General features: G+C 42.3%; 1 protein-coding gene across 6 annotated transcripts; it reads left to right on the top strand.

Annotated features, from left to right (window-relative positions):
• The first annotated feature begins 999 nt into the window (after positions 1-999).
• LOC108929314 (clathrin coat assembly protein AP180-like) lies at positions 1,000-27,036 on the top strand. 6 transcript variants are annotated; one of them, XM_029251302.1, is made up of 28 exons: positions 1,005-1,872; positions 6,963-7,105; positions 7,553-7,628; positions 7,808-7,910; positions 8,404-8,497; positions 8,663-8,774; positions 9,023-9,129; positions 9,301-9,342; positions 12,464-12,525; positions 12,867-12,872; positions 13,130-13,142; positions 13,285-13,388; positions 13,712-13,815; positions 14,254-14,268; positions 14,509-14,706; positions 15,592-15,690; positions 16,635-16,817; positions 17,617-17,685; positions 20,065-20,148; positions 21,569-21,637; positions 21,952-22,020; positions 23,434-23,583; positions 23,994-24,018; positions 24,478-24,568; positions 25,301-25,387; positions 25,488-25,586; positions 25,692-25,783; positions 25,963-27,035. In XM_029251302.1, exons 1-27 carry the CDS (start codon positions 1,743-1,745, stop codon positions 25,776-25,778), a joined length of 2,421 nt encoding a protein of 806 aa, XP_029107135.1. In that variant the 5' UTR covers positions 1,005-1,742; the 3' UTR covers positions 25,779-25,783; positions 25,963-27,035. The 6 variants fall into 6 exon arrangements, with proteins under 6 accessions (XP_029107147.1, XP_029107135.1, XP_029107138.1 ...); XM_029251305.1 differs by having other exon boundaries at positions 1,006-1,872; positions 23,449-23,583; positions 25,963-27,034; XM_029251314.1 differs by lacking the exon at positions 14,509-14,706 and having other exon boundaries at positions 1,000-1,872; positions 25,963-27,036.
• The last annotated feature ends 704 nt before the right edge of the window (positions 27,037-27,740 follow it).

Consider the following 27,740-nt stretch of genomic DNA (forward strand, 5'->3'; position numbering starts at 1 on the left):
CATAATATCAACTATATTCAAATTCGAAATAGCTCGAGACTTATTGTTCTTGCTGTTGGTCTTGGCGTTCACACAACAAACTTGTTAAAACACCTGTCAGATGTGTTATGATTATTGACCTGCATGTGATGTTTTGTGAAGGTGCTGTGTTGTAATCCTTAAATTAATGTTTTATGGAGATTTCCCAGTAAGACAAACAAATTATATTATTTTTATTTAAATCTGTTGACATGGAAAATGTAATTTTGAATTAATATATGGAGTTCAGACTGAAAAATAACAAAGTGACAATTAAATGTGAACGGTGATATGCTTTTAACATTTCACTTTAGTTTCTTCCGAATGTTTGTCTCGAGTATTCGTTGAAAATCATACTGTAATAATTACATTTATGAAGAGGTAGGGACACAGGAGACCGACTTAATGAAAATGTTAATTAAATTTAGGCCTACTAAAGAGTGATGTGTGCAAAATGTAAAATGTTTGTTATTTATGAAATAGGCTGTAAGGCTCAGTGTGAAAAGTGAACAGATTTTTTTGCATTTGATACGGTTCCCACACACAGCGTCCGTCGTCACGCTGCGCAACTCGTGACATCATCACAGCCATATGTAAACCTTTATTAATCCAGGATTTAATAGCCAGAAACTACACACTGATGAAAAAATAAAATATTTGACAGTCACGTGGTGATATTTTGAATAGAAAATGTGTACTGACATTACAAAACGGATTGGACGGCAGTAACCCCCCCCCCCCCAAGACCCCATCACAGGTTTGTTAATGACGTGTCATCTGACTGCTCCAAGCAGGGTAAGTAATAAATTAATGAACTAACAAGGCAACAGGAATTAATCCAATATACACATAATTTGCCGCCCCTTCAGCGTTACACACCCTGTCCGTGTGTAGACGTCAAACATACGCGGGAAGGTGCATCTGTGTGTGTGTGTGTGTGTGTGCGCGTGTGCGTGTGTGTGCGTGTGTGTGTGTTTTGGGGGAGGTGCAGCCAATGTGCGGAGCTTAGCGAATGAAGGCATCCTACCACGGAAGAGGGACTTTGAAGGAGCTTCATCCTACATTACCTCCTACATCTCCCACTTCGTTATTGACTCAGATCAATATTAAAAATTCTTCTTTAATTTATTTTTGCGCATAAATCCATGTTGGGTGTTATTATTTTGAATTTTTTGTTCGAACATTACTCAAAAAAGAGCAAGTACAGAGTGGATACACAGAATTAAACACCGAGGTCCCCTCAAATGAGAAATACGTTTGAACGCGGGGGCCCGGTTCGTTGTGCTTTTTGTTTTATTTATTAAAACGGTGTGGGCAATTTCGTGTTTTCATCCGACGGCGACGCTGCCTGTGCTCGTTACGTAAGCGGGCACTCCGCTGACCAGGGTGCTGAAGTACGCGACGTAACGGGAGCGCATCCGACACAAGACAAGAGCGCGAGCGCGAGCGTGGTCCGTGCCCGAGCGCCACTGCGCCCACAGGACTCATGGCAACCTGACATCCAAACCCCAGGTCCACGAAAAGCCCGAAATCTTTGCTGCTCCTGCCAGCATTTTCCGTGTCCTTACTGTTAAGGTCATACTAGCGGTCCCTGGCAGTGCGCTGAAGGACGGACGGGACGGACGGGACCGGGATCGAGAGGTTCTCACCGCGCGGGACGGCTTTTCTGCGCTCCTCTTGCTGAGATCGCACCCGGAGGTTTGGCTTCCACTCGAGTCTAGAAGATGTCGGGCCAGACGCTGACGGACCGCATCGCCGCTGCGCAGTACAGCTTGACGGGCTCCGAGGTGGCTCGAGCTGTGTGCAAGGCCACCACGCACGAGGTGATGGGGCCCAAGAAGAAGCACCTGGACTGTAAGTGCCCCCTGGCTCTCCGCTGTCCTCCCTGCGCACATCGTGGCCGCGGCCGCTCTCTCCGAACTGCCATGAGCACGACACACAGTCCTCCGTCTGTGAGACACATCTTTGCGCAGTATTTTCTCTGGTCTCCCCCCAAGACACACAACGTATGCATTTAGAGGATGGGGGATTTTATTTATTTAAAAAAATAATACCCCAGGTGCTATCCCATGCCTTGTCACACAGAATTATGCAGGTTGCTGATGACAGTACATGTGAGCCAGCACATGATGTAGACCCAAGGACTGTTGCCTTCTCATGGTTGCAATCCCACCTTCTGCTCTAGTACCCTTGGTCAAGGTTCTTTCCCATAACTAAAAAACTAGAAAAATCACTCAGCTGCATCAATGCTTGAGCATCATTGTTGTCTAGTTGCTTATCTGACATCGTTGATCATGTGTGAAGAAGTTGTTACTGAAATGTATCTTCACAATGAAAACATAATGCTATACGGCTGTATCCACATGCCTTGTAAGGACAATCAGTACTGACCTGTACTGGGTTACGGTCCTACTGTAACCACTGTCTGTAGTGAAACAATTCCTTTCCAGTAAAAGGCAGTAAGTGTGTGAAAATATGGAAATCTTCATTCTTAGCAGAAAACTATAGGACAGACCACAGGCGCAAAGGTTTTGTTCTGCGGTAGTTTTCTTGATGGGAAATATGTACTGTACGTAGGATGATTGAGAAGGAAAGTTGTTTTATGTTTTCACACATAAATAATACTGCTGCATGTAAGGATGATATTTGCTCCCGCTGCTTATTTGGTGCGTTCACCTAAGCAATAGTCATTATTCACTGGTTCAAGTGTGCGCGACACTTTTGCTTATTTATTACACCTCTTTACATTCACTGGATCATGCTGCAACTCTGTGCTGAACAATATGGACCAAAATGCTGTAGCTGTGGGATGAGGCTCAACCAGTCACATCCAGAGTTAGATCAGGATGGTAGCATAGCCAGTGTTAGCTTCTGTTCCCCTTCTACCTTTCCCCTTCTCAGGTTTGGCACTGATGAATAATGGATCAGCCAAAGCACAGTGTGCATAATTTACCAGGTCAAAGTTGACATTGCTGTTGTAAGAATAGGTTGGTAATTGTTCTGGATCCATAGGTTTACACTGCAAAGAAAGTGTAGCCACAGAGGGAAACTGTTAGAGTGGGCATATCCGCCTTTCTGTGTGACTGAACTCATTCAGCCAAGTTTTATATGGAAAGATAGACATGGTAATGGAAGCTGCGTCCCTTAAAGGATGTCCTTGGTATCTTTGGTATTCCCAAAATATTCCCAAATATCTTAATGTGGAAATACAGCCACTTGAAAGTGAATCATAACACCGGTCAAGGGCCACTGCCGTTAATCCCAGGAGGTAATTCTAAGTGCCATGAAGGAGAGATAATTGTGATGTTTTCATCTATGATAAGATACTTCGAAGGAACAGTGTACATTTAAAAGTAATGCAGTTTCTCACACTCTGCCTCGTTCACTTTTGGTACACCTTGGCAATATTACTGAAGAACACTGCTCTGCTTTTTCCCTGACGTGTCTCGTTTGTCAGTGCTGTTTAGTAGCAGTTATCAGTCATCAGTCATTGGCACAGAGCTGATTCTATGTCACCTATGCCTGGAGCAACATGTGTGCTGTGTCTTCGAGATCAGCCCCATTTGATTAGCGTCACTCTCTCTTTTGTGCTTTATATATCTACAGAATAATATTATGAAGTTTAAGCTATTTTGCATATTATCCCAGAATCACAGTGCAAATAGATTATAGCTTTCTCTGTGGATTTTTTATAAATCTGTGGAATTTTAAGGAAAAATGTGACCCTCTGACTGGAAACGATATCAATCTTTTTTTCCAGCTGAAGGGAAGTTTAATTTTAGGGGTATCTGTGATGTTATGGTTTTTTTGAAAAATATCCCAAATATCCTCTTTGTAGTTAGAATAAGTATTCTGTGTTGACATATCCCGTTGCGTGGAAAGATTTGCATTGGCCGAAGGTGCACACAGGAAGAGTGTGTGTCTGCGGTGTTGAGACAGTATGATTGGATTTGTGCATTAATATTATAGTAGCAGGGTATATAATAGTGGGCATCAAATTGAGCTGGTGATTGTGTTTGTTTAGTATGAGTTCCATCTGTGTTTTTCTTATGGTTTTGTCAGTGTTTGTGAATACTCTACTGTATATTGATGTGTTTAGGTCATATCTCTCTGTTTGGATTCCTGTATGTGTTGGTAGTGTGGAGGAAGCGGTGTTGTATGAGGGAAGTTTCGGGAAGAATTAATACCACGGTGGCCCGCACTATTCTTATCTCTTTGGGGATCGAGTGGCTATATTGGCCCGTAGACTCCCTGACTGTGACTTCGCCACATGAGAACACGCTCAAGATTTCTGTGTGCACCTATTCACTTTTCTTGACTCTTGCATAAAGCCTGGTTTTACACAGCCTCCTAGGAGAACGGTTAATGAAAGGGATAAATTGGAAAAGTGAAGCTTTGTCTTGCTTTGTCCTGAGGGGTGTCCTTCAGAGTTGCTGCAAGCTCGATGAGACCGATGCTCAGCTCTTTGCTACGCTCTGTGGTTTGAATTGAGCATACTCAGCATATGTGGCTGAACTGAGCTCCACAGTACAGTATATATACACTATATATATGAACTGATCTCACTTCTGCAGTGTGAGGTTAAAATTAAGCTCAGCTCAGTAGTATGGTCAGAGTGGCTAAGACCTACAGTGTGTGTGTTTAAAACTAGGATGAGGCCTGCTGCGTGTGTCGCGTGGATGAGTGCTGCAGGATGTAGTTTTAGCTTCACAGAGCTCTGTAGAATGTGAATGAGTGCTGCATGCAGTTGATAGCGTTCACAGTTAAAGTGTGCAGTTTTTTTTAAAATATGACTCATCATGGAATGTGACGTTTGCAAACTGTGTGTGACAGTTATGCAACAATGGCACAGCTTGCTGGTGTAATAGCCACACACAGATGGTGCCGACGCTGTGCCCAGCTCAACGCCCAGACAACAGGAGCAGGATCCACCTTGAGCCTTTGCTGGGGAATTTAGAGTTCACATGGTCTCAGAATCTCACTGGACTGCAGCTGGGCACCATGCACATATGCACATGAGAGGAGGGATGAGAAGGTGGAGGGAGGTGGAGGACACTCTGGGGTGGCGGTGTACAAGCTCCACCTCTCTCTATTTGTCTCCACCTCTCTCCATTTGTCTTTGTGGAAATCCTTGCAGTGAACCTGCATGCTCTGGCCACTGCCATCTCTCTGAAGAATATTGGGGTGGACTAGGGGAGGGGTTCGGGGTGGAGCTAATGTAAATACTGTGAAATGCTGACATTGCAGCCACTCAGCATTTTCTGTTGTTCTAGGGGTACATGCTGTTCTGCAAATGGTGAAAAAAGCCAATAATCAACCATTAGAGAAATGTGATCTGATGTGTGTTGTAAATATATGTTGTCATAAGGAAATTTCATAGGTAAAGATACCTTTCAATATGTTGTGAATTGTACACCCCGCACTCGGTGTGTAGAAGGCAGGGGGCAGAATGTGTAAATGGTAAATACGTATTGGTGTTTGAACTCTGTTACATGCCTTGTGCTAATTCAGGTGGAGTGAAGCAGTGTTGCTGCCAGCTGGAGGTTATTTTTGCACAGCTAATCTGAGCTACTCTCAGTGCTTTATCCCTAATGAAGCCTGGCCGATGGCAGCATCGTGGTCTGCCCTCCCCCGTTCAGCAACATACAGCTCATTCTTGGAGACCTCCTGCCTCCTCTGGATTAGGACCTTTATTTAGAAGATGCAGATCCTGATTAAGAGTTGGTACAATGGAGGCCTGCTGTCACTGTGTGTAGAGGCAGGGATTACAAAGGAAAGGCACACAAGTGAACAAGGCAGAGGGATGTGATGAGTTATACACTATAGCATGGAGTAAAGGGATGAGGAAGTCTGAGGGTCTAGAGGAGATGTCAGTGCAGGGAAGCGAAATTATTTCACACTGCTTGTACTTTTCACAGTTGTATCCTAACAGCAAGACTTATAAATGTGAGTAAAAAAACTGGGAAAATTAAGCATTTCATGATTTATAGTACTGTATAAATCAGTGCGACTGTTGCAGAGGTGACCTACCACATGCCATGAATCACTGTCCTATGATACTTAAAATACATTGACATTCCTAAAGTCCCATAATTCCAATGGACAAACTGAAAATGAGATCTCTTTTCCCACTAAATGCTAAGATTGTGTGTCCACATCCAACCGCTGAAGTAAAGTACCAGCCTGCCAGACATAATTGTTGTGTATCAGTTCTGTCACAGTATAAACATATCTATGTCCTTCTATCAGGAGTGATAGATGCAGTCTAGATGCTAGCCTAAGGGTCCCATAACCCTAATAATCATCACACTTTTCAAATTATGAGTGTTGAGTCAAATTACGTCAAATCACACTGTAGTGCAACAAACAGGTGCAGTGGGCAGCATAGCGTTTAGAGCCATGGCCTTGTAATTGAAAGCCTTGGGCTTGAATCCCACTCTTGCTGTGGTACCCTTGAGCAAGGTGTTTAGCCTGTATTGGTGCAATAAAAATTACTCAGGTATATACAAATTTGTACATAGCTTGATGTAGTATACCTGACATTATACATTGCCTTTGACAGTGGTGTCTGCTAAATGAATAAGTGCAAATATAATAGATGTTTGGTGCTCTGTGTTTTGGACAAGAGAACTCGTTGACAACAGCATGAATTAAATATGTGCTTTGCTGTAGTTGTCTCTCTAGCTGCTCTTTTGTTTGCTGTGGTTCACCCCATCACTGCTCCGTCCTTCATTGTACCACTGACAGGAAGTAGAAGGTGACCCTCAGCTTTGTGTTCTTAGCTGTCCAGCTCAAAGATGGATAGTGACACCGTTGGTTATTTCCTCCAGTAATTTTTTTTAAAAATCATAACATCACTGGTTTCTATTGATATCTTTCCATTTTTAATATTGTTAGTCTTTGATGATGTTGTCATTGATGGTATGCACTGTTCTCTCTTTCAGATCTGATCCACGCAACCAACGAGACCAATGTGAACATTCCGCAGATGGCTGAGACACTCTTTGAAAGGGCCTGCAATGCCAGCTGGGTGGTGGTCTTCAAAGCACTGGTCACAACCCATCATATAATGGTACATGGCAATGAGGTATGTGACAGTATTCAGAATGTTAATGTTATATTAATATTATTCTCTGACAATGAATGGGAAATTGTTAGGGTAACTGTATGTGGCCCAGAGTTATCTTAGCGGCATAATAAAGTTAATATTAAATATTGTAATCATGAGTGTGATGACATGGTAACTTAACAAAGGGACATTATAGTAAGTATCTATATACTGTTTGGTTAGTTGTAATGAATGAACTGTGGGTAACAGTACAGAGCAAAAGCACACAAAAAACATGCTTGTCCAGTTATTTCAGGTCATTTAGTTATGTGGGAATGCATTTTGTAATGGGACTCAAAAGCAGTTAAATCTTCACAGCTGTTCACTTGGTCTTGCTAAAAGTTTTCCCTGAAAAAGGAGAACTCAGCCATTTCTTGCACATGGTTTTAATCTTTATAAAGCACGCCCACATATTTCTTTCCGCAGAGGTTCATTCAGTACCTGGCTTCCAGAGGGAGTCTGTTCAACCTCAGTAACTTTGTGGACAAAACAGGCTCTCATGGTGAGAAGACCAGGCTTCAGAATTATATGTCTCAGTAATTTTTCTTTTATTAGACAGTGTTGAATTTTCATATGTAACCAAGCCAGAACTTTGAAAAACATTCGGCATTTAAAGCAGAACGATTTCAGTAATGTTATGAATAAGACCAACATTTCTGCATTTTTGGGTGTTCTTTGCAGGCTATGACATGTCCACGTTCATCAGACGCTATGGCAGATACCTGAATGAAAAAGCATTTGCATACCGACAGATGGCCTTTGACTTTGCCAGAGTGAAGAAGGGGTATAATAACACTTCTTTTCCTTACACCGAAGTTGGGCAACACCTACTAATTAATAATTATTAGTGTCTTATAGCTTACTCCTTATCTGACATGATCAGATGGGAAGCACCAAAGCACATCAATGGCCATCACTTGTGTATAGTGTTTTGGAGTGACAAATTAGAAAATTCATATATGATTTCATCTGATATGCATCAGAATAATCATATTTTTGATTAGCTGTGCAAGCTGAATCGCTAATGCTGATATTGTTACATAGAATTTACACCACTTGTTTATGAAATGGGCAGGACTGACTATACACACAGTAAACACAAGATAAATACAGGTGTATGTACAGGTGTGTACAGGTATGGATACTCAGGCACACCAAAGCTATGAGCCAGATTCCAGAAAAAGTCCTAACACACCACTCTATGTTAGTCCACCCAAGCTTCTCCCTTTACTTTATGTTTCCCTGTCATTTATCTCATTCTCTTATCATTTATTTAGCGCTGATGGAGTCATGAGGATGATGGCTTCTGACAAGCTATTAAAAGCAATGCCGACACTACAGGGTCAGGTTGATGCCCTGCTCGAATTTGACGTGAGTAGGACCAGGGAACTCCATATGTACCAGAATCAGATTATAATGTCTAGGAAACTGACTTCATGCTTAGATTCCCTGTATTGGTTGTGCTCTGATTTTCTTTTTTTTCTAACATATTTAAGCAGAACCTCACCAGCCCCCCTCTTTCTGTCTTTTTTGCAGGTCCATCCTAAAGAGCTAACTAATGGGGTTATTAATGCAGCCTTCCTCCTTCTGTTCAAGGATCTGATTAAGCTGTTTGCTTGCTACAACGATGGGATCATTAATTTATTGGGTAAGTATTGTTATTTGCTAAGGTCAAAAGTGTATGGGTCAGTAAGAGAAAACAACTTTCTCATTTATTCACTAAAGTACTCAGTTTGACATGTCTACCTATTAGCGTCAATGTTTTTTTTTACAGACAATTGCTTCTGATCGCTTGTCAGGACATTTTTAGGCTCACAAATCAAAGTGCAGATTTTCCCATGCTTGAGGCCCACTTAATTTTTTTTTTATCTATTTGTCTGATCTGTGCTTTTACAGAGAAATATTTCAAAATGAAGAAAGCAGAATGCAAGGATGCACTAGAAATGTACAAGAGGTTCTTAACACGTATGACCCGGATTGCAGAGTTCTTCAAGATGGCTGAGGTAGTCATCCTTCAGGCTCCTCTGCGTTGATGTGCACCAAGCCAAACTGAGTCTGCTTTCAGCATACATTGCTCTCTGTTCTTCAGCATATATTCTTTACAGATGATTCTAACTGTATTCTACCTGTGTTATTTAAAAAAAAAAATCTTTGTTCTGTTTTTCTTTCCACAGCAAGTAGGAGTTGATAAAAATGACATTCCTGACCTCAGTTATGTAAGTTATATTTTTCATTTTGCTTTCTTCTAATTGTACTGTTTTTTCCATCCCAAAAAAGACAAAAAAATCCAAATAATTCCTTAGCAGTCTTAACCAATAACACATGATTGTTTAGGTTTGGCAGGTCTTGTTCAATTTAAACCACTGGTATCTTCTCATACTCCTCCACACACCCATGTTTTACTGGTGACTAATTTTTTCCAACCTTCCAGAGGTGCAGCTTGATCTTGCTGACTGAGAGTGTGAGTAGTGAACTGTGCATATGGGACAGAAAACCAAATGTCCACTTATATAAGTGAATTGTGCATTGACAGCTCTTCCATAGCGGAATGGAACATCACAAAAGTATCCGAGCATCTAAAAACCATTACACAAGAATTATTTCAATTATTTTGTTTCACCAGCTTTGATGTAGTACAAGGAGATACTGATGTAGATTTTCCACATTGATGACAGAACCAAATGGGAATTGTTTCCCATTACTCAAAACTGACCTACAAACATGCTGATGATTTTTTTAATTTAGAATCCCGTTTTGTAAAGGGGTAAATTTTTTTACTGTTACTGGACAAATAGAAAGATCTAGAGATTGGTTTTTTGAGACTTGCAGATGCTGGATGACATGGAGTACCAGCAAATGAAAGGACATGTCTTCAATGGGATGAAGGATTACTAACAGATGTTGGTTAAAAGATGCTTAAGCTTGCTCCTATTTTGTATTAAATAACTTCTGTATTTTACCTCCGGTCTTTAAAGTAATGCTTCCTTGTTAAAGTGAAATCTGTGGTACAGTCAGTATGTTCTAAGAATGGCCACCATGTGATGCTGCTGTGATTGCAAGCTAAAGTTATTTAGCTGTTTAGCAACATCACATGATTGCCAGTGTTAGGACTTACTGACCGTACCACATATGGGTCTGAAAAAAAAACACTGCTTTGCAAGCTTTGTAAGAAAAGTATCCAACTATGCAAAAAACATGTTTCCAAATCATCTTTGGTACTTTAGTTTTATGTGAAGATGACAGGTGTGGTCCTGTGTCCGAATTCTAAAACTAAGCAAATCAGACAGAGAAGGAAAAAAATATAGACACTTTTTTCCACATGTTCAGATGTCACCAGATTTTGGACCTCATCGTACAAAGCTTAGGTCACTCAATTTCATCTCGAGACTCTGGTTCTCATCTGGGGTGTTACGACCCCAGGCATCTAGAGGTAACTTTGGGTAACATCAAGGTGAGTCGTGATGAGTGATACAAGGGGCCAAGAAAAGCACACATACAAGAATGAATTGCTAAGTGCAAGTTCTTTTTACTGTGCTAATTGCAGATATTCCAGTGACTATTTACAATGTTTACAGAAAACAAAGAGATTTTCGTGTGAAAAAGGAAGCAAGGCCAACGCAAAGAACTTAGGAAAAGCAAAATAAACTGTCTCAAGTTGGTAGATTACCCTGACTATAAAACAAGACAAAAAAAAGTGTCTTCAGCATCCAAGATGCTCTAACTAACCTACTATCTACAAAAAACCAAAAATGCAGGGGATGGTACCCGACTTTTTCCTAATGCATTTAAAAAGGCTGCCAAAACCTAGGTGTTAAATATGTAGGTCATGTGATGTGCTTACCTGTCCGCTTTTTTCCTCAGGATAACACAAAGTCAATAAACAACTACTCATAACAATAAACCAAAGAAAGAATGACAGAGCCAAACGCGAGCCAAACGTGAGCCAAACGCGAGCCACAAGTAGCATGAGACAAAAGTCTGTGTTTCTCAGCAAGTGGTTTGGTTTTTAAGACGGTGGAGCCCTGAGGTGATTAATCCAAATGGAAGAACTCGCAACAGGGCTGACGATGACGGACAGGGATGACAGCCAATGATAGACAATGAACCTATACAGGAACCAAAAAATACACAAAAGCAGAATGGAATAACAAAACATAACAAAGGCCTGTACAAGGATGTAACAGAGGTTTTACTCGTGTTTACCCTTTGGAGTTCCTCCTGGCACCCTCCTTTTCTTTCTTGGACTGTGGAGTATTGTTGCTCAACTCTGGTGGCCCAGGACACTTCTGTAGGGTATTTCCAGGAGAGAGTGGCTCTCCTGAAGGCAGTGTCCAAGAAGCACCTGCTCTGTCTCATGTGTATTACCCTTCGTCTTTCCTGGGTCCCTGTCACACCCCCCTCAGTGCCTGCACCCAGGAGTGGTAGTGGACCTGCAGGACCCAGACAGTGAGGACTGTCCCTTTAAGCGACACACGCCGGAGGAGCCGGTAACCCTGAGTCCAGGGTGCCCCACTTGGGGATGTGGTGTGTGGATTTCCTGCTCTGCAGTAACACTGACCTGCTCCTTTGAAACAAGTTTTTCTCGATGAAGATCCATCTTCTCCCAGGGCTGAGATGTCCTGAATATCTCTTGTTGACATTTCTGTAGCTCGCAAGTTTTTATGGGGATGGGTTGCTAGCCCCTTTGCGCAGCCCTCCTTCTTTCTCATCCAGGCTTGGGACTAACCATGGGGGAGTTCCTTTGAAACAAGGGCATTCATGAACTTCAGCACTAACTACCATTCGGGGTTGGCATGTGCAACGGTGATTGTGCACTTCCAACCCTTTATTCTCTAGATTCGAAGTGTTTCTCTGGGTTCCACTAAAACAGTTTCTCCTGTAGAATGCTCTTTTCATCTTTCTAAGGTAAATAAAATAGCCTGTTTCTTGTGTCTAAAAAAACAGATTTTTCTCTGAAAGTGGTTTGCGTTCTTCACCATTCAAGGTGCTTGCCATGCTATGATGAGCCCGGGGAGCATGCTGCAGTGCCTTGTGGGTTTTCAGAGCCTCAGAGTTCATAATTTCAACAAATGTTGGTCATCATGGGCATGTGCTATTTAATTGCTCCTTTACAACCTGGGTGCCAAATGCTGGACTAGAGCTGAGAGCCTCTATGCTGATTTTCAGTAATTTGACCTTGATTAATTCTATCCATCTTGGAATTTCTGTCTAACTGACCATTATGACTGATGTATCTGATTTAGTCCAGTATCTCTCTGACTGCCTCTTTGTTTTGTAGCATATGTGTGGTTCTGTTCAAGTATGACTCATGCTTTTGGCCCCGTTTCTGATTCACAGGCTCCCAGCAGCCTCCTGGAGTCCTTGGAGGCCCACCTGAATACTCTTGAGAGCAAGAAGGGGTACGTAGCCCTGGTACTATACCGTCCTGTTGGAGGTGCAATAACACGTTTTCCTATTCTCTTTTGCTTAAAATGAACTATTTATAAAAAAAAAAACTGAAAAAAACAGCTGCACATTGTTCAGATTAGATGTGGTTCAATGGAAAAGAATAGATATGTGGATATCTTGGGTCACAGTGGTACATTCTGAATTGTTTGAAAACTATACTCATGAAAACCAGTATCCTTCATTTTTGCCAATTATATTTAAGGCAATGGTATTTTAGTGTGTGGAACTATATATTTTCTTCAAGTCCTTATTTTGTTTTTTTCCTCTGTGTCTGTTTGCATGGGTTCTGCAGTGAAGGGTGAGTATAAACTATACTGTGGGTATTGCAGTTATCTGCTGGAAGATCTAATGCTATATTTGTGCTCACAGTACTACATGTTCACGTGGATAATTGCATATTTTCAGAAAATATGCTATGTTGTACATGCCTGATGTTTCTTTCTTTCCGTATATCTTAAGAAAGACTGGAAAACAGTCAGGCTCTGCTATTTTGAGTATGCAGCTGTTTTTTTCCAGATTTATTTGCCTAACTTTATTCAATTACCTTTCCTCTAGGTCACCAACAAAGGTCAGTACAATTTTTTTATTTTCCAAAGTCTTACCTCTGTTTCCTCTGTTTCCTGTTGTATGTAAGTCACACTCTCACACACTCATTTTTTGTCTGCCTGTATTGCTCACTGTAACACACACTTGAGGATTGTGTGTTTCAGGGGTCTCCTACAAATGGATCTCCCACCTCTACTCCAGCCAAGGCAGCAGATGGTGCCCCTGCTGCCGACACCATTATCGCCCCACCTGCCAAGAGCACCACTAGGTGAGGCCTAATTCCTCTCGTCACTGAACCCTGAATTCCATTGTGGTTTGGTGGTCCATGGGACTCTTATAAGTCTTAGGAGCAGCTGGTTGAAGTTACCTGCAACCTTCTTGTTGCAGATCTGTGTTCTTAATGATTGCCCAATGTGTCTTGCATATATGTATTTAGACTCATACTCAAATAATGTGAAATATTTATTATTATAAGTGAACTGGTCAGTATAACTTTGTTTTTATTCTTGGTGAACATTACTGTTTTCGGAAAAATGCCTTGGTTTATTTCTGATGTCCTTGGTTTCTCTCTCTGTCCTATTCCTTGTTCAGTGCCGTGTCCAACGACCTACTAGATCTGGACCTTCTCGCTGCCCCCTCACAGCCAACAGAGGGAGCTTCTGCAGCCGCCGCTGCACCCACTTCGTCCTGGGGAGGTAAATGCTGCTGTTTGTGAATGTTGTGAGCGCTATGAACCACGGAGACCACAGCTTCCTCTGAATGGCACACACTGTACAAAATCACAGTTCCACAGTGCAGCCTGGAGCTCTGCCTGGTCTGAGCCTTCAGCCATCTTGTCTCCTTCTGTTGGGTTCATTCTTACTTCTTTATCCTTCAGAGGATTTATTATACACTATTTATATTGATTTTTCTGCACTCTAGAGGACAAAACTTGAAGGAAGCTTGAAGTCTTATGTGACAACTGTAACTCATGCTTATGAAGCCATGGCTGTAAATATGTATGGTTTTCACATACACCTCTGTTAGACATTCTGTAATGTTTTTCTGCTTTGCCGTGTTCTCAATCTCTTTTTCTCTGCATCAACTCCAAATTCCACCCACCATCTGGGGCCTTGTGTGGATCCCCGATTCAGATCTTCTTGCTGCGGGTGAGTGATGCCTGCAAACTACGGCTCCCTTTGGGCAATTCTGCTAGCTGCCTAAGTGACCATCTGTCGCTCACACCTGTTAACTTTCTACTCCTGTGGTATCTCTTTCCTGTCTAATTCACTCTCTAGTTTCTTCAGTTTCTTTTCTCTTTCCTCTCCTTCTTGCCCTTCTCTCTCCTGGGTTTGATTCTGGTTCTTTTTGGGCGTGGTCTGCTCAACGTGGTGCTTGACTTCATGTAGAGTGCCTAGTGGCCCCAGCCGTTCCCGTTAGCTCTCCTGAGACCGTGTCGTCCGAGCCCGCTGCTGCTGTAGACACCTGCTGCCTCGCTGCCACTGCTGCTGATTCCACACCCGTGCCAGCAGAGGCGGCCGTTGCTTTAGCCCCACCCCCTGCTGCACTTGCTGCCTCCAGCTCCACTGATGAGAATCTCTTTGGAGGTCAGTGGGTTTCTCCATGAGATACACTGGGTGATGGTGGGGGGCAGAACAGCTTTGGAATCCAGCTCTGAGGACTAGCTATACCATGACCTCAATGATAAAAAGGAAAGGATGAACGAATCTCTGAAGTTGAAAATATTCTTCTATGTTGGAGATGAAGACAGGCAAGACTCTCAAGCTTTATTATATATCTTCAAATACCTCCTCTCGAGATGAGGTCTGAGATCACTAATCAGCTCATGCTGCTTGCTGCATCGTATACTGCTTCCACTCTTTCCAGGCATGCTTTTCCTTATTTAGATTCTCCTGTACTGATCCATCTTCTTATGTGATCTTGCACTGCTTTAAACAAAAAGCTTCTCTGCTGTTATGCCCATACATGATGTGATGGTCTTTCTTGTTAACTTGCAGCCGAAAGATTACTTCACCATTGTCTTAATGATTATCAGTGAACATATTTAAATGTTTTTAAAGGCTGTATAATCCAATATTTGTAAATATTGGACTGTAGCCTGCATAGAAAATATCTAAGAATGCTTGTGAGATGAAAATGGGATAGAGTGTGTTCACACTGATGTAATTTACTAAGAAAACCTGAATGCCTGTGCTAGGAAACGTTTATTATCACTCTGGAAAAAAGTAACTGGCACGATATATTACTGCAGTTTTTATGATATGATATGTTACCAAAAGCAGCTATTCATATACTATTTTTTAAATTTTATTACTGTCTGTTTCTCTATATAGCTGGTCAATGTTACTGTCATTCCACTGATTCACTGTCTTCTTTTCTTCCTTCTGTTTTCATTCCATTCTGGACTTTTTTTCCAAATTTCTTCTATGGAACATTTCCCACTGGGATATTTTGATTTTCTGACACCTCAGACTCATTTGCACCCCCCTCTGCTGACAATGGGGCTGCCTCAGAGGGTGGGGCACCAGCATCCACACCCACTCCTGCTGCTGATACAGCTGCTGGATCTGGTGGGTGATGAAATGGTTCTTGGGCTTTGAATGTATGTGTGTGTGTGTGTGTGTGTGTGTGTGTCTGTGTGTGTGTGTGTGTATGTTGATTGAGGATCCCACTGCCATATGTGGCTGTAGCATATTAGAAGTCAGATGTACTGTATTGTAGTTACTGTGGTAGTCAAGGGATCAGATTTAATTCACTTCCTGACAGACCACACTGTGAGACCTGCTGTCCTTCTGCAATTTCTTCACTAAATGCTTCAGTTTTCTTTCTCTTTTCACTCAGTTTACTTTCACCATAATTCCCTCCATCATCCTCTCATGATGTTCACGGTGAATGAAGTAAGAATCTTTAGTCGAAAGACATCAGTCCTATGGTGATATCATTTTGACTTTTGAGAACTCGGTGGAACTCTGGTTTGTATAAAGGCATAGAATTGTTGTTGATCATAATGTATTTTTTCTTTTTGGTTACTTTAAATTGGTATATTTAATTATGCACCATTAGAGGCTTTGGAGCTTAATACAAATGTAATCAGCATTCCACAGAAAGCTGCTGTCTTCATACCAATAAACTGAATGTGGGACAGTTGTTGCCTTTGGACTCAAAGGTTGCAGGTTCGATCCCCACCTCTGGCTATAGTACCCCTGAGCAAGGTCCTTACCCTAAAATTGCTCCAGTAATATTACCCAGCTCTATAAATGGGTAAATAATTGTAAGTTGCCTTGCAGAAAATTCAGCTACATGAATAAATGTAAATACGAAAACCTAGTGAAGCGATATTTTATATCATGGCTCCAATATTAACATTATAACCAACTGACTTCTAGTTTTATTTACATGTTTTTAATTTTGGTTTTGTTGTTTTCCTTTTTCTTTCTCCTTGGAGTTTCATGACGTTGTTTCCTGTCAGTTTTGTCCCAGTGTTTGTTACGTAACGCCCTCCTCTCCCTTCAAGACCCGTTCGCACCATCTGAGGGTCATGCAGAGGTGACTCCAGAGCAGGATCTCTTTACTGTGAAGCTCAGTGAATCCAGCGCTGCTGTTCTAACCACCATTGCTGGTGCTGCACAGACCCCTACGGCAGCTCCCCCTTTCGGCTCTGCTGCCACTGCTGCCCCTGGGCTAGACCTCTTTGGTGGTAAATTTTGTACCTTGCCATACATCTATCTCCTAATTGCTCCAAGGCCTCAGCTGTGTTTCTTGCTCATTCTCCTTCCTCCAACATTTTGCACCCATGAAGGCCTGGTTAGATAAAGTCAGCTTGGCCTTTGAATTGCTCAGATTGAGAAAACCCTTATCGAAGTCATCCAGGGCCTTGTGGAGTTCACTGTTCCGACTGGCGTTTGGATGAGGCTAGGGGAATTGCAGCTGCGTTGAATTTGGCCTCCAGCTGACTATAGAAGAGCGAGTGGGCTATAGGGTATTGACGTGCGCTTTTGTGTGATTGTCACTATTCACAAGAAGCTTCATGTGAGCGTTCCCCTTTGCTCCAGTAATTCTCCAGTAATTATTTGACAGTTTTTGCTCAAAGTACAGCAATCTTAGATTTCAGGGTTCTTCTTTTCTCCCATCTTTTAGTGTCTGCGTGTATTTGTCTCCATCTTCTGTGTTGGTTTAATTGCTTCTATGCCAAAACACAGCCTTACCCCAGCTTCCATGGCTGATCATCCACCTTACTCTTTACAACATACCAGCTTACAGTACATTGACTTGTTTTTCTCCCCTTCGTGAATTATTTTCAGCCATCAATTTCCATACCAATTTCTTTCTTTTTTTTTTTTTGTCTGGGTTTGTCCCTATGGTGTTCTGTGCCATGGACAGTATGTGCCCAGCTGGCACCAGGCCATCGAATTAGTGCGGCAGCTGGTGGAGTTCTTTCACTGCTCCTGCTTTTATATGCCTGTTTACCTTCACTGTCCCCTTCCCTGTCTTGGAAGATGTCCCCGCCACATCGTGTGGGGCCTCTCCTCTTCCTGAGAGCGGGATGGCTTCTGACCTTCTGTCAAGTGAGTGGCCTGGCCTGTCTTTTTCCTCATCCTCTTGCTGTAGCAGATTGCCCAGTTTGATTCCTGCCTTCTTTTGTTTTACAGTAATATTAGGAACGGCAGCAACACTCACTCATTACAACATATAAAGTGAGACAGTCACCTGTTATGTTCAACGAGATACCAGGAGAAAAACGACTATTTTTTGAAAGTGTGATTACATTACGTTGTCCAATAAGTTCAGTATCCAGCATTCATATGAATTATGATACAGGTTGTGTGTTCTTTTAGCAAAAGAAAATTCATCCTTTGGGTCACCTACACACAGTTTTTTGCTGAGGAAACATTCAGTTCCAGACCACAACAAACAAATATTACTATAGAATTAATAAAGGTAAGTGAAATAAAGACAATACAGGACCTAAAAAGTTTAAAATGCATCAATGAGCAGATCAAACCCAACTGAGTCTAAGAGCACTTCAACATATTAAATTGTTTTATGTAAATATTGCAGTTAGTAATGTTAAATGAAAATGTAAATAGTTTCACTGTAAAACAGGACTGTGACTCCAGTAAGACAGACTGTCATATTAATTAGAACTAGAACGTGTTATCCAGTGTAAAATATGTAAAAAGCAGAGGGGATATGTGTGTGTGTATATATATATATATATATATATATCTGCAGAGAGAGAGAGATCAAAGTCCCCCACCCTCCCTCAGAGACCCTGCCAGAATGAAAATTTTCTCAACGTGATTTCATCTGGTAGATTGACACTGAATCACAGACGGGATTCTTAAAAGATGTTGAGTTTCCTCGTTGAGATTTTGATGTTTTCTTTATCAGAGAGTCGCAGAAATCTAACCATAATGTCCCTTATATGGGCATTTGGGTCTGGAGGGTGGGCGCGGAGTCAATAGGTGAAATCTATTTCAATAGGAGGAGAATTAGCTGGCACTCCCACCCTGGATCCTAGGTCATCCTGCAGATGTTGTTAAACAGAGGTGTTTCCTCCAAGGGGGTGCAGTGGTGCAGTGGGCTTGGCCAGGTCCCGCTCTCTGGCAGGTCTGGGGTTCAAGCCCTGCTTAGGGTGCCTTGCAATGGACTGGCATCCCATCCTAGGTGTGTCCCCTCCCTCTACAGCACTGTACCCTGCATTCCTGGGTTAGGCTCTGGTTTGCTGCAACCCCATTTCAGACAGTATGTTTCCTTCAGCATTCTCTGATAATCCCACAGTTTTCAGATTTTTCTAGCATTGTTTTATATTGTTTCATATTTCACTCCAGAGCAGTTATTGATTTGGCTTGTAATTCTTGCAAATCCTCCAAAGTAGGGATTGAGTCTACTGTCTGATGGTGTGAGTTTTAAAGCTACTCATGCCATTTGTAAAATCAATGAGTTTTATTTCCATTGCCTATATACAGGAGGAAAGCTTCTTTAGTTCGCTAGTGACATCATCAGCCTTTGCAAGTTGAGCTTTCATAACACTCATTTGGTCAGATAAATCTTTAATAGAACTCTCATGGCTCAGTTGACCAGATATCATTTAGCTAGATATTTTTCTTGTCTTATAACATTCAGTCTTTCATCTCTTTCAGTCAACCATTCAAATCTACTTCTGAAGGTGAACTGGTATTGCTAGCAATGGAATGGTGGCCAGAGCCCCAATCCATTGCTATTCATCACAGGGTTCAAATGCATCCAACACCACCTTTTTGTCTGTATTGATCTTTTCTCAGCAGGCTATCCTTTAATTCTTTCTCATTCCTGAGAGTCTTGAGAAAATATATCAGATAATTTTTGCCATCCGTGGAACAAGACATATTGAGTTCCGTCAGTTTTAAAAAACTCACAATCAATATGAAGAGAAAATATGAAAGATGTGGTTTTGGAGCAAAGGGAAAAATTGAAATAGCCATCTTAGAAAACAGCCATGTGACCAACTTGAGTCCTGTTTTCTTTTCATATTTTGGGCAGTCAAAGGGCCAGTTGAAGATATACGCATATTCACACTACCTGTCCCCTCACATTAACTTGTGGACTGGGCTTCGAAATTAACTTTTATACCTTACAACTTTTTGCTAAATCTTCTACTAGACTTCTTTTCAAAATTTTTCCATTCAAAGAACTTAATTTTGTCCTCCACTCCCATTTAGCGCCTATCTCAGTAATGCTTTTCCAGGAGCGTGAATTGTGATAATGCACTGCTAATTCTGTTTTGATGGTTAGAGTTGGGTGCCATTTGTTGCTAGCAAAATTACTGGAATTTTTGCAACTTCACAGATGTGAGTGCCACACTTGGTTGAAAATCTCATTGAGGCTCTGAATTGTACAGCTTTATTAAAGCTGGTTTTCACTGTGTGTATGTGTGTACTTTCTTGACTTTGTGTCTCTCACAGATGCATTCACCGCCCCAGCTCCTGCGGCTGCGGCAGTCTCTCCATCCAAATCCAATGCTGATGCCATGCTAGATTTGTTGGGGGGTACGTATCTAGTGCCTTCTCCCTTGGACTGCTCACCAGGTGCAGACAAGGAGTGTTTTCATCACTGTAAACAACTATATACAGTTACTGTGCATAATTCTCCTTAGCTGCAACCCAATGTCACATTATAATTCTTTGCAAACCAGTTAATGACACAAAGTCCAGCAGTCTGAATGTATGCAGTTTGAAGAATGAAGCTTTTACATCGAGTGGAAGGCAGTAGAGTAGACAACAGTGTTTTTACCTTGTGGTTCTGTCACATTAAACATCCAAAGAGAAAGTGCAATAATCTAAGACATCAAGTTTTTCAACTTCCACACATGGGCACATGGGTAAATTACAGTGTGCCCTATGGCTGGAAAATAATAGGTTTGAATTACTCCTCTGCTGTGCAAGCCATCAGTGGTGAGTAGGCCGGGTAAGTTCATGTTGGGCTGCGCTTCTTTGGGTGGGTCAGATGGTTGGGATTCTGTCCCCACATTGGTCACAGAGATATCAGCTTTCACCTGGATGCTTGTGGAGCTCGGGTTGGAACTGAACAAAGAGCACTGCCCACTGAGTGGGTTTGGCAGCCTGGTAAAGAATATGGAGTGGAAAGAAGCAGGTGGCTCTAAGCATGCACATGAGTGCAGGTTTGTGCCTACATTCACCCTTCCAGAGATTTCGGTGTTGTCATGCTGCAAAGGGGAAAAATGCTAAATATATAATTATTTAAAATCACATCAATTTCATAGTTTGTTGATAGAGTACAAGTATAACTGTGAAACTGTGTTCCTGATTGAAGCAGCACTTTCTTATACATTCTTGTGCCAACTTGAATTGAGGAGCTGGTGTCGAGCTGAGGCTTGGCACTGAGAATCATTGATGGCCTCAGATTTCATGGCCAATGGGATGGGCGTTCAGGATATATTTTTTTTATGCTCATTGACATCCACTCTTTCCCCCTGACTGGGTCTTCATGTGTTAGTAGATGGCTCTTTCAAAACACTCTTCGATTTCAGGTTATTTCGAAAGCGCATGTGTATTCCGATAAGTGACTCCATCTTATTTGGTTTTCTTACATTTCCTGTAAGTACTTTTGTACATTTAAAACAGCCTCCTTCATGTCGTTGTCTCCAGTTCCTGTAGTTTCCTTGAACTCTACAAACCCTCCACAGCAGCCATTAGACTTAGTGTAAACCTCCGCAAGTAGTCTATGTGTGTGATTAGATAGAGGTGTAGAAAGCCACAACGCATGGGAATCAAGGGGATTTCTGCTTGAGTGGTGCTCGTGTGCATCTGTGTGTGACAGAGAGTGAGAGGAAGAGAGGAAGAAAGATGATGTCTCAAAGGTGTTTTGATGATGTCTTCCTCAGCAACAGCAAACTAATGTTTCTCTGCCCCCATGTTGCACCCGTGGACCGCACTATTTGGCCCCCAGACTTTGGTGGCTCGTCCGGGGAATCCCAGCCCGCTTCAGCTCCGGCTCCTGGTGGAAACCTGCTGGGCGGTAATGCCTCTCTGGGGCCACAACCCCTTGCACAGACCACTCCCACACTGTGTCTAACACCACATCCACTTATGTCATGCCCGTGTTGATTGTCATACCCACTCTATCCACATTATCTCCTTCCATATTCACAATCATGGTGGCTACAGCTCTTCTTACTATGGCAGTTATGAATGAGGTTCTAAAGTAAAGTACATTAATGTCCCAGGTACCATGGTATTCTTCACACACACCTTTCAAAGCCATAGGTATGCAATTAATTACTGACTTGGTGTAAGCAAAGCAGTTAAAGACTGTTATATTGCATCATGTAGGCTTCATGACCCCTGCAGCAGCTGCCCCAGTGCCAACAGCAGCGCCCTCTGGTGGTCTGGATGCCTCAGGTAGGGCATTCTTTTAGATGGAGGTCTTTGGTAGAACCTCATAATGAAAGAACTTTTGTAGCACCAGCTGATGAAAGTATTTTTTTATAGGTGATGGATACCTCTGATGGCTGACAGCATAACTTTGACACATTGTAACTGATAAAGTAATTGCACCACGTTTTTGCCTTTCGAAGAGCATTGTGAATATAAATTTAGTTCAATCTCAGAGCAGAAAATCTAGAGCACATTTGAAAACTACCTTCACACTAATGTATCTGCCATAGCTTTGATGGAAGCTGATTCTCCTTCTTGCACAATACTGCTGCGGTTTCAGACCGACTCAGGACGCCTTTGCGGTAAAATTAACATAATTAGTATGGTCGATCAGCGGGTAAATAGGGTAATAAATCTGTTGTTGGTGAACGTTCAGGGAGTATGTGTCAAGGCTGCAATTAATGTTTGGGATAATTTGGTGAGATTGAATTCTACAGTTTTGTCAGGTGTCACTGCAGATTTCTGAAAGATATTAAATTCATCCTTTTTAACTTGGTCCTTACATAAGGCTAACCTACAATCCCCACCATGGCTGGCTTCTGTATTTTTTAAAATCGCAACCAAGTGTTAAAAACCAAATTCTTTAACTGGGTTGTTTCTAGTCTGATCATATAATCCGAGCTCTGGAAGTCTCTCCCGCTGTCATGAAGCCATCTGCACTTGCACGTTACCTCCTTTCATGTTCATTACTGCTCATGTTATATAACTGAAGGTTTTAAACTGCTGTGGCTAAAGGCTTAACTCTTCTCCATGGCTTTCTCTCTCTTCCGTTCTGTCATGTGCTTTGGTGCCTCTGTCTGTCTGTCCAATCCTTCTGCCTCTGGCCCCTTCCCTCCTACTGTTCCCTCTGCCCCATGTCTCCCCCTCTCTCTGCTGGGTCAATGCTTGCTTCCTCTGCATGACTGGTGAGTTCTAGGCTCTTCGATGGACTGTTTTGCCCTCCTGACCAATTCTCAGTGAACCTTTTTATATCACTGTTATAAAACACGAATGTAACTGTATGTGTGACATACATATGTACAATTGTTTATTCTGAATAACATATAATCATAAATGGTGGTGTTCATGAATATGATAATCTGCTTGAAAGAACCATATTGAATGAATTTCAGCTCATTTTTACAGCTTTGCAGTCAAATTAAATGAATTATTTTACCATGCAGGGTTATAATATCGATGCTCCGCTTTTATAGCGGCAGCTTTATTGTTGTGTTGTTTCCTGTAGTCACTTGATTGCGCATTTCGTCCACTTGTGCTGTTGTTTGCTGTCGTTGTCGATGCAGTCCTTCTCAGTCACCAAACTTATCCATAGCGTAGTTCGGCAGGATTGTTTGTTCTGTGTTTAATCCTCTCTGTTTCTCACAATTCTTCCCAAAGTCTTTGATGGATTAGGAGACCTGCTTGCACCCACCATGGCACCCCAGAGCTCATCAGCACCCCCTATGGGTGGGGTTGGGATGGCAGGTTCCCCTGCTGGTAAACCCGTTAGTGGCGATTTGGACTCATCCCTGGCAAACCTGGTGGGAAGTATGTATCAATTTCGTGTCTGTAGTATATTTTAGATAATTTTATAATTTTGAGAAGACTTGCTATTAGACACATTTGTCTGTTTTGTTATTTTAAATGCGGTACCCATCATTATATGCCATGGCATGATATTGTATGGTATGTCCATAAGCTAGTGTCACATATCCGACACCATTTTCCCCACAGTTTTTAACTCATTACATTCCTCTTACATAAATTTACATTGTCCACCCAACAACTGGCAGCTGCCTGGAAAAGAGATCACCCTCGGAATGGTCAAAACTCTTATGTGGGCCCTCACATTCTGTATATTACCATGTATGCAGTAATGATGCAGTACTCTGCAGTAATGATGAGGAAGTACACTTGAAGTGACAGAATGATAAACGGTCCTCCTTCTCCTCTTACAGATTTGGGGATGGGGAATCAGCAGAAGTAAGAACATCAGCTGTGTTGTTTACGCTCTTCAAATATGCTTCATTTTTTTTTTTTTTTTCTCACAACATATACTGAAAGTAAAGGGTGTAATTGTATGCAAAGTCATTGCGTGGACTAACTTTAAAATAAATAATTAATGTTTTTGTTTCCATGGCTTGATATAGGGAATACATGCAATAATAATGCACAAATTCTCATTAGTGGCTCTTCTCAGTTTAAAAAAAAACCATCTTTAAATCTTTCCTGCCAACTATCTGTAGGAATTTTAGGCCCTTTAGAACCAGAAACTCTCATATGTGATAAATTATCTGGATGATGCAGTAAAGCTATCAAATTAATTTAAGTTATACAGGCCTCTATGTGTACATCAGTGTGTTAGATTCAAGTAAGTCCATGTCAGAAAGTGAAGAGTTTTGGCTTGGAGTTGATGACAGCTGATTGCTCTGCACTCTGCAGCATGCAGTGGAATGAGAAGAAGATGACGGGCGGCGCCAGCTGGCAACCTCAGGTAGCTCCCACAAGCTGGGCTGCTCCTGGCTCTCAGATGGTAAATGTTGTGTGCACGGTGCAGTGCAGGTGTGTGGCAGCAGGTGTGGAGGAGCAGGTGGGCAGGTGACATTGCACAACACCTTACAACCTCTCCAGGGCTTTGAGAGACCGCATGGACTAGAGCAGAGATTCTTAACCAGAGACCCAGAATCTATGAAGCACAGCTTTGCTTTGAAAAGTACCTAAGCTGAATAAAAGTTAAAAGAAAAATATTACAATCTATAACATAATTCTGTGAGAATGTAAACAGTTTTCAGTGCAATAAGCTGAGTATTGTATTTTGTCCAAATGTATTTAAGGACATTTTTCAAAGAGGGGTCCTTAACTTTCCTCGGAATCTTAGGAGTCCACGGTCTAGAAAAGGTTAAGGACCTCTGGACTCTGCTCAGGTGAATTCTGGGGTTCAGTGGATTTTGACATTATTTACAGATGATATTAAGCCCTGAGGAGGTGTATGGAACAGCAAGAACAGTTGTCGCTTTTGTCTGTGTCAACAACCGTCAACTGATGGAATATCACTACACCTCGAGTGTGCTAGTAAATCATAATGCATGTCATTCCTCATCCACAATTCCCTTATTCCCGGAGCCCTAGAGAGCTCCAAAACAGGAAGTATATCTCAGCCTTTGTCGTGTGCAGTGATGTGTTTGTAGCCGTGTTGTTGCAGTATGGTGCTCTTGTAGATGTAGGGTAGTAACGTCCCTGTGCTCTCCATCCACCCCCATCCCAGCCGGGCTCTGCCCCCGGGGCTCATGGGGCCACAGCCCCAATTGGAGTAATGTCCCCGCCAATGGGGGTGCAGCCTGGATTCGGCATGGTAAGAGTACAGCTGTCCTGGCCCCCGGCGGCTTTGGCGTGGCACATCATACATGCGCAGCGAGTCACTCTGCAATTTCTTTGTCCCTGCTATTGGCTAGACACCTCCTGCTGGCGCTGGGGCTCCCATGATGCCTCAGATGATACCACAGCCCATGATGAGGCCGCAGTTCCCGGGGTCAACCTCGCCCAGAGCTCCGGTAAATCCCTCACACACATATCACGCAAGACTCATACAGTGCTCTTTATACATTTTTCCTGAAAACGTCTCATGTTTTCTCGCATTTTGTGTCTCCGGCACGCAGATGTCGCCGGGTATGCCTCAGAGCCCCAGAAAGCCCCCGCCTCCCAAAGATCCCCTGGCAGACCTGAACATTAAAGATTTCTTGTAGGCCAGGTACATACAGGGGGAGTGGCGTACATAGCTCACAACGCACTGTGTCGATGAATCTGCAGTTGAGACTTATTTGCTCCTGCATAGAGTATCTTGTTGTGTTGTGTTATGTTGCTGCACACTGGTACAGAGGTGTATTTCACTGGTGCAACATTTACCTTGATGCCTCGGTCTCCCTCCAGCTCATCCCTTGATGATCAAGCCCACGGAGGCGTCCACACGGTGTTTGCTACAGTTCTGGGGCGCTGCACTCCACCCAGATTCAGGACTCCCACTTTGACATATTCCTCCCCGCCCGGTGTTGTAGTAGAAACTTACCGTCTATATTAGGGAGAAAAAAGTGTGCTTATCTCGATGTTGTTCTGTACCCAAATGATACAAAAAACGCTGCATATTTTTTAGTGTTTGCCGCATTCGACGGTGGCTGTCTTGATGGATGTGTGTTGATATGTTCCCGTGCAACCCCACTTTTGCAGGCGGGGGGACATGTGGCTTTCCTGTTGTAAACAATATGAAGATGTGTGTAACTGTGTTGCTCATTACAGGTATTGGATGTACATAGATCTCATATGCAAATACCAACGTCATTCCTGTATTTGTTCAAACGAGTATCCATTGTTTGAAGGAATATACATTATAATGTAAGACTGAGCTTAAATATTGTCATGGACTGAAAAAGTAATGTGGACTAAATGTTACACATACATGCGTTCTGAGCGCTGGAACTCCCTGTGTTGATCTTTTGGTTCGTTCCATACTGTGTTGTGTGCTCCATATTAGATGTAACTCACAATTATATGTAATGCTTTGTTTGATATGATAAAATACGGTATGCAGATCAGGATATTTTGTTGACACGTTATATACTTGTCAGTAGAGTATAAAGGAGAACATGTACTATATATGTACTGAAAATGCACCATATTTTAGTGATTTCTAAATTAAATTATAAAATGCTTGGAATTAATATTTTGGCCAGGTATTTGGCAGTCTAGTTTAAAATTTATGACAAGCAGCCAGCGGGCAGAAAAGAAGCCTATTCCGCAAAGATGGTTCAGTCTATGATGTGCTTACATGGGAATAAACTCCGTTTACATGCATCCATTGTTGTTTTTCATTCTCACAGAAATTGCAAAGGCTTTTATCTCCACCCACCGCTTCGCCCGAACCCAGTCCTGTTCTTTTGCGCACCGGCTACTCATCTGGGACCGGAAATCTTGTCCTAACTCATTTTGTTTGTTTGTCTGGTACTTTGACCCCCAAAGTCACATTCAGTAAAAACTTAATAATACAGATGTCCCTTGATTTACTCTTCAGGGTTGTATTTTCTCAAATATAGCTAGAGTAAATGAAAATAGGCTGTACATTTTTTTATTAGAATATTTTAGAATTTAATGTAGTTTGATGGGGGGCACGGTGGCACAGTGGTGCTGTGGGTTGGACCGGGTGCTGCTCTCCGGTGGGTCTGGGGTTCGAGTCCTGCTTGGGGTGCCTTGCAATGGACTGGCGTCCCGTCCTGGGTGTGTCCCCTCCAGCCTTACGCCCTGAGTTGCCGGGTCAGGCTCTGGTTCCCTGCGACCCTGTATGGGACAAGCAGTTCAGAAAGTGTGTGTGTGTGTGTGTGTGTGTGTGTGTGTGTGTGTGTAGTTTGACTTTGGACTATGTTAAAGGAATCAGAAAGAAATGACTGAAAAATGCAAACTCCTGTGCAGTACCATATTCATGGGTAACGTTTGACGTCTTGCTATTGACTATCAGCTCCAGGAACATCAGCCACTTAACAGGATCAGATGAACTGGTAGCCTCAACACAAAGACATGTGTGAAATAACGTGTTCATTCGACTTGAACGTAAAAAGCATTTGTGTAATTATGTGCTTCAGAATGTATGTCATCCTCCAGGAAGGACTTGCTGCTATACTCAAAGAATTGGATGTCAGGTTCTCAAAGCTCTTCCTTGT

Source organism: Scleropages formosus, chromosome 1 (assembly GCF_900964775.1).
Source record: "Scleropages formosus chromosome 1, fSclFor1.1, whole genome shotgun sequence".
Classification (NCBI taxonomy): Eukaryota; Metazoa; Chordata; class Actinopteri; order Osteoglossiformes; family Osteoglossidae; genus Scleropages; species Scleropages formosus.

Bases quoted from the DNA above. Each gene is read 5' to 3' on its own strand.
- LOC108929314 (XM_029251302.1), top strand. From the start codon at position 1,743: ATGTCGGGCCAGACGCTGACGGACCGCATCGCCGCTGCGCAGTACAGC. The intron at 7,629-7,807 runs GTGAGAAGACCA...TGTTCTTTGCAG, and splicing joins GGACAAAACAGGCTCTCATG to GCTATGACATGTCCACGTTC. The intron at 23,584-23,993 runs GTATGTATCAAT...CTCCTCTTACAG, and splicing joins CCTGGCAAACCTGGTGGGAA to ATTTGGGGATGGGGAATCAG.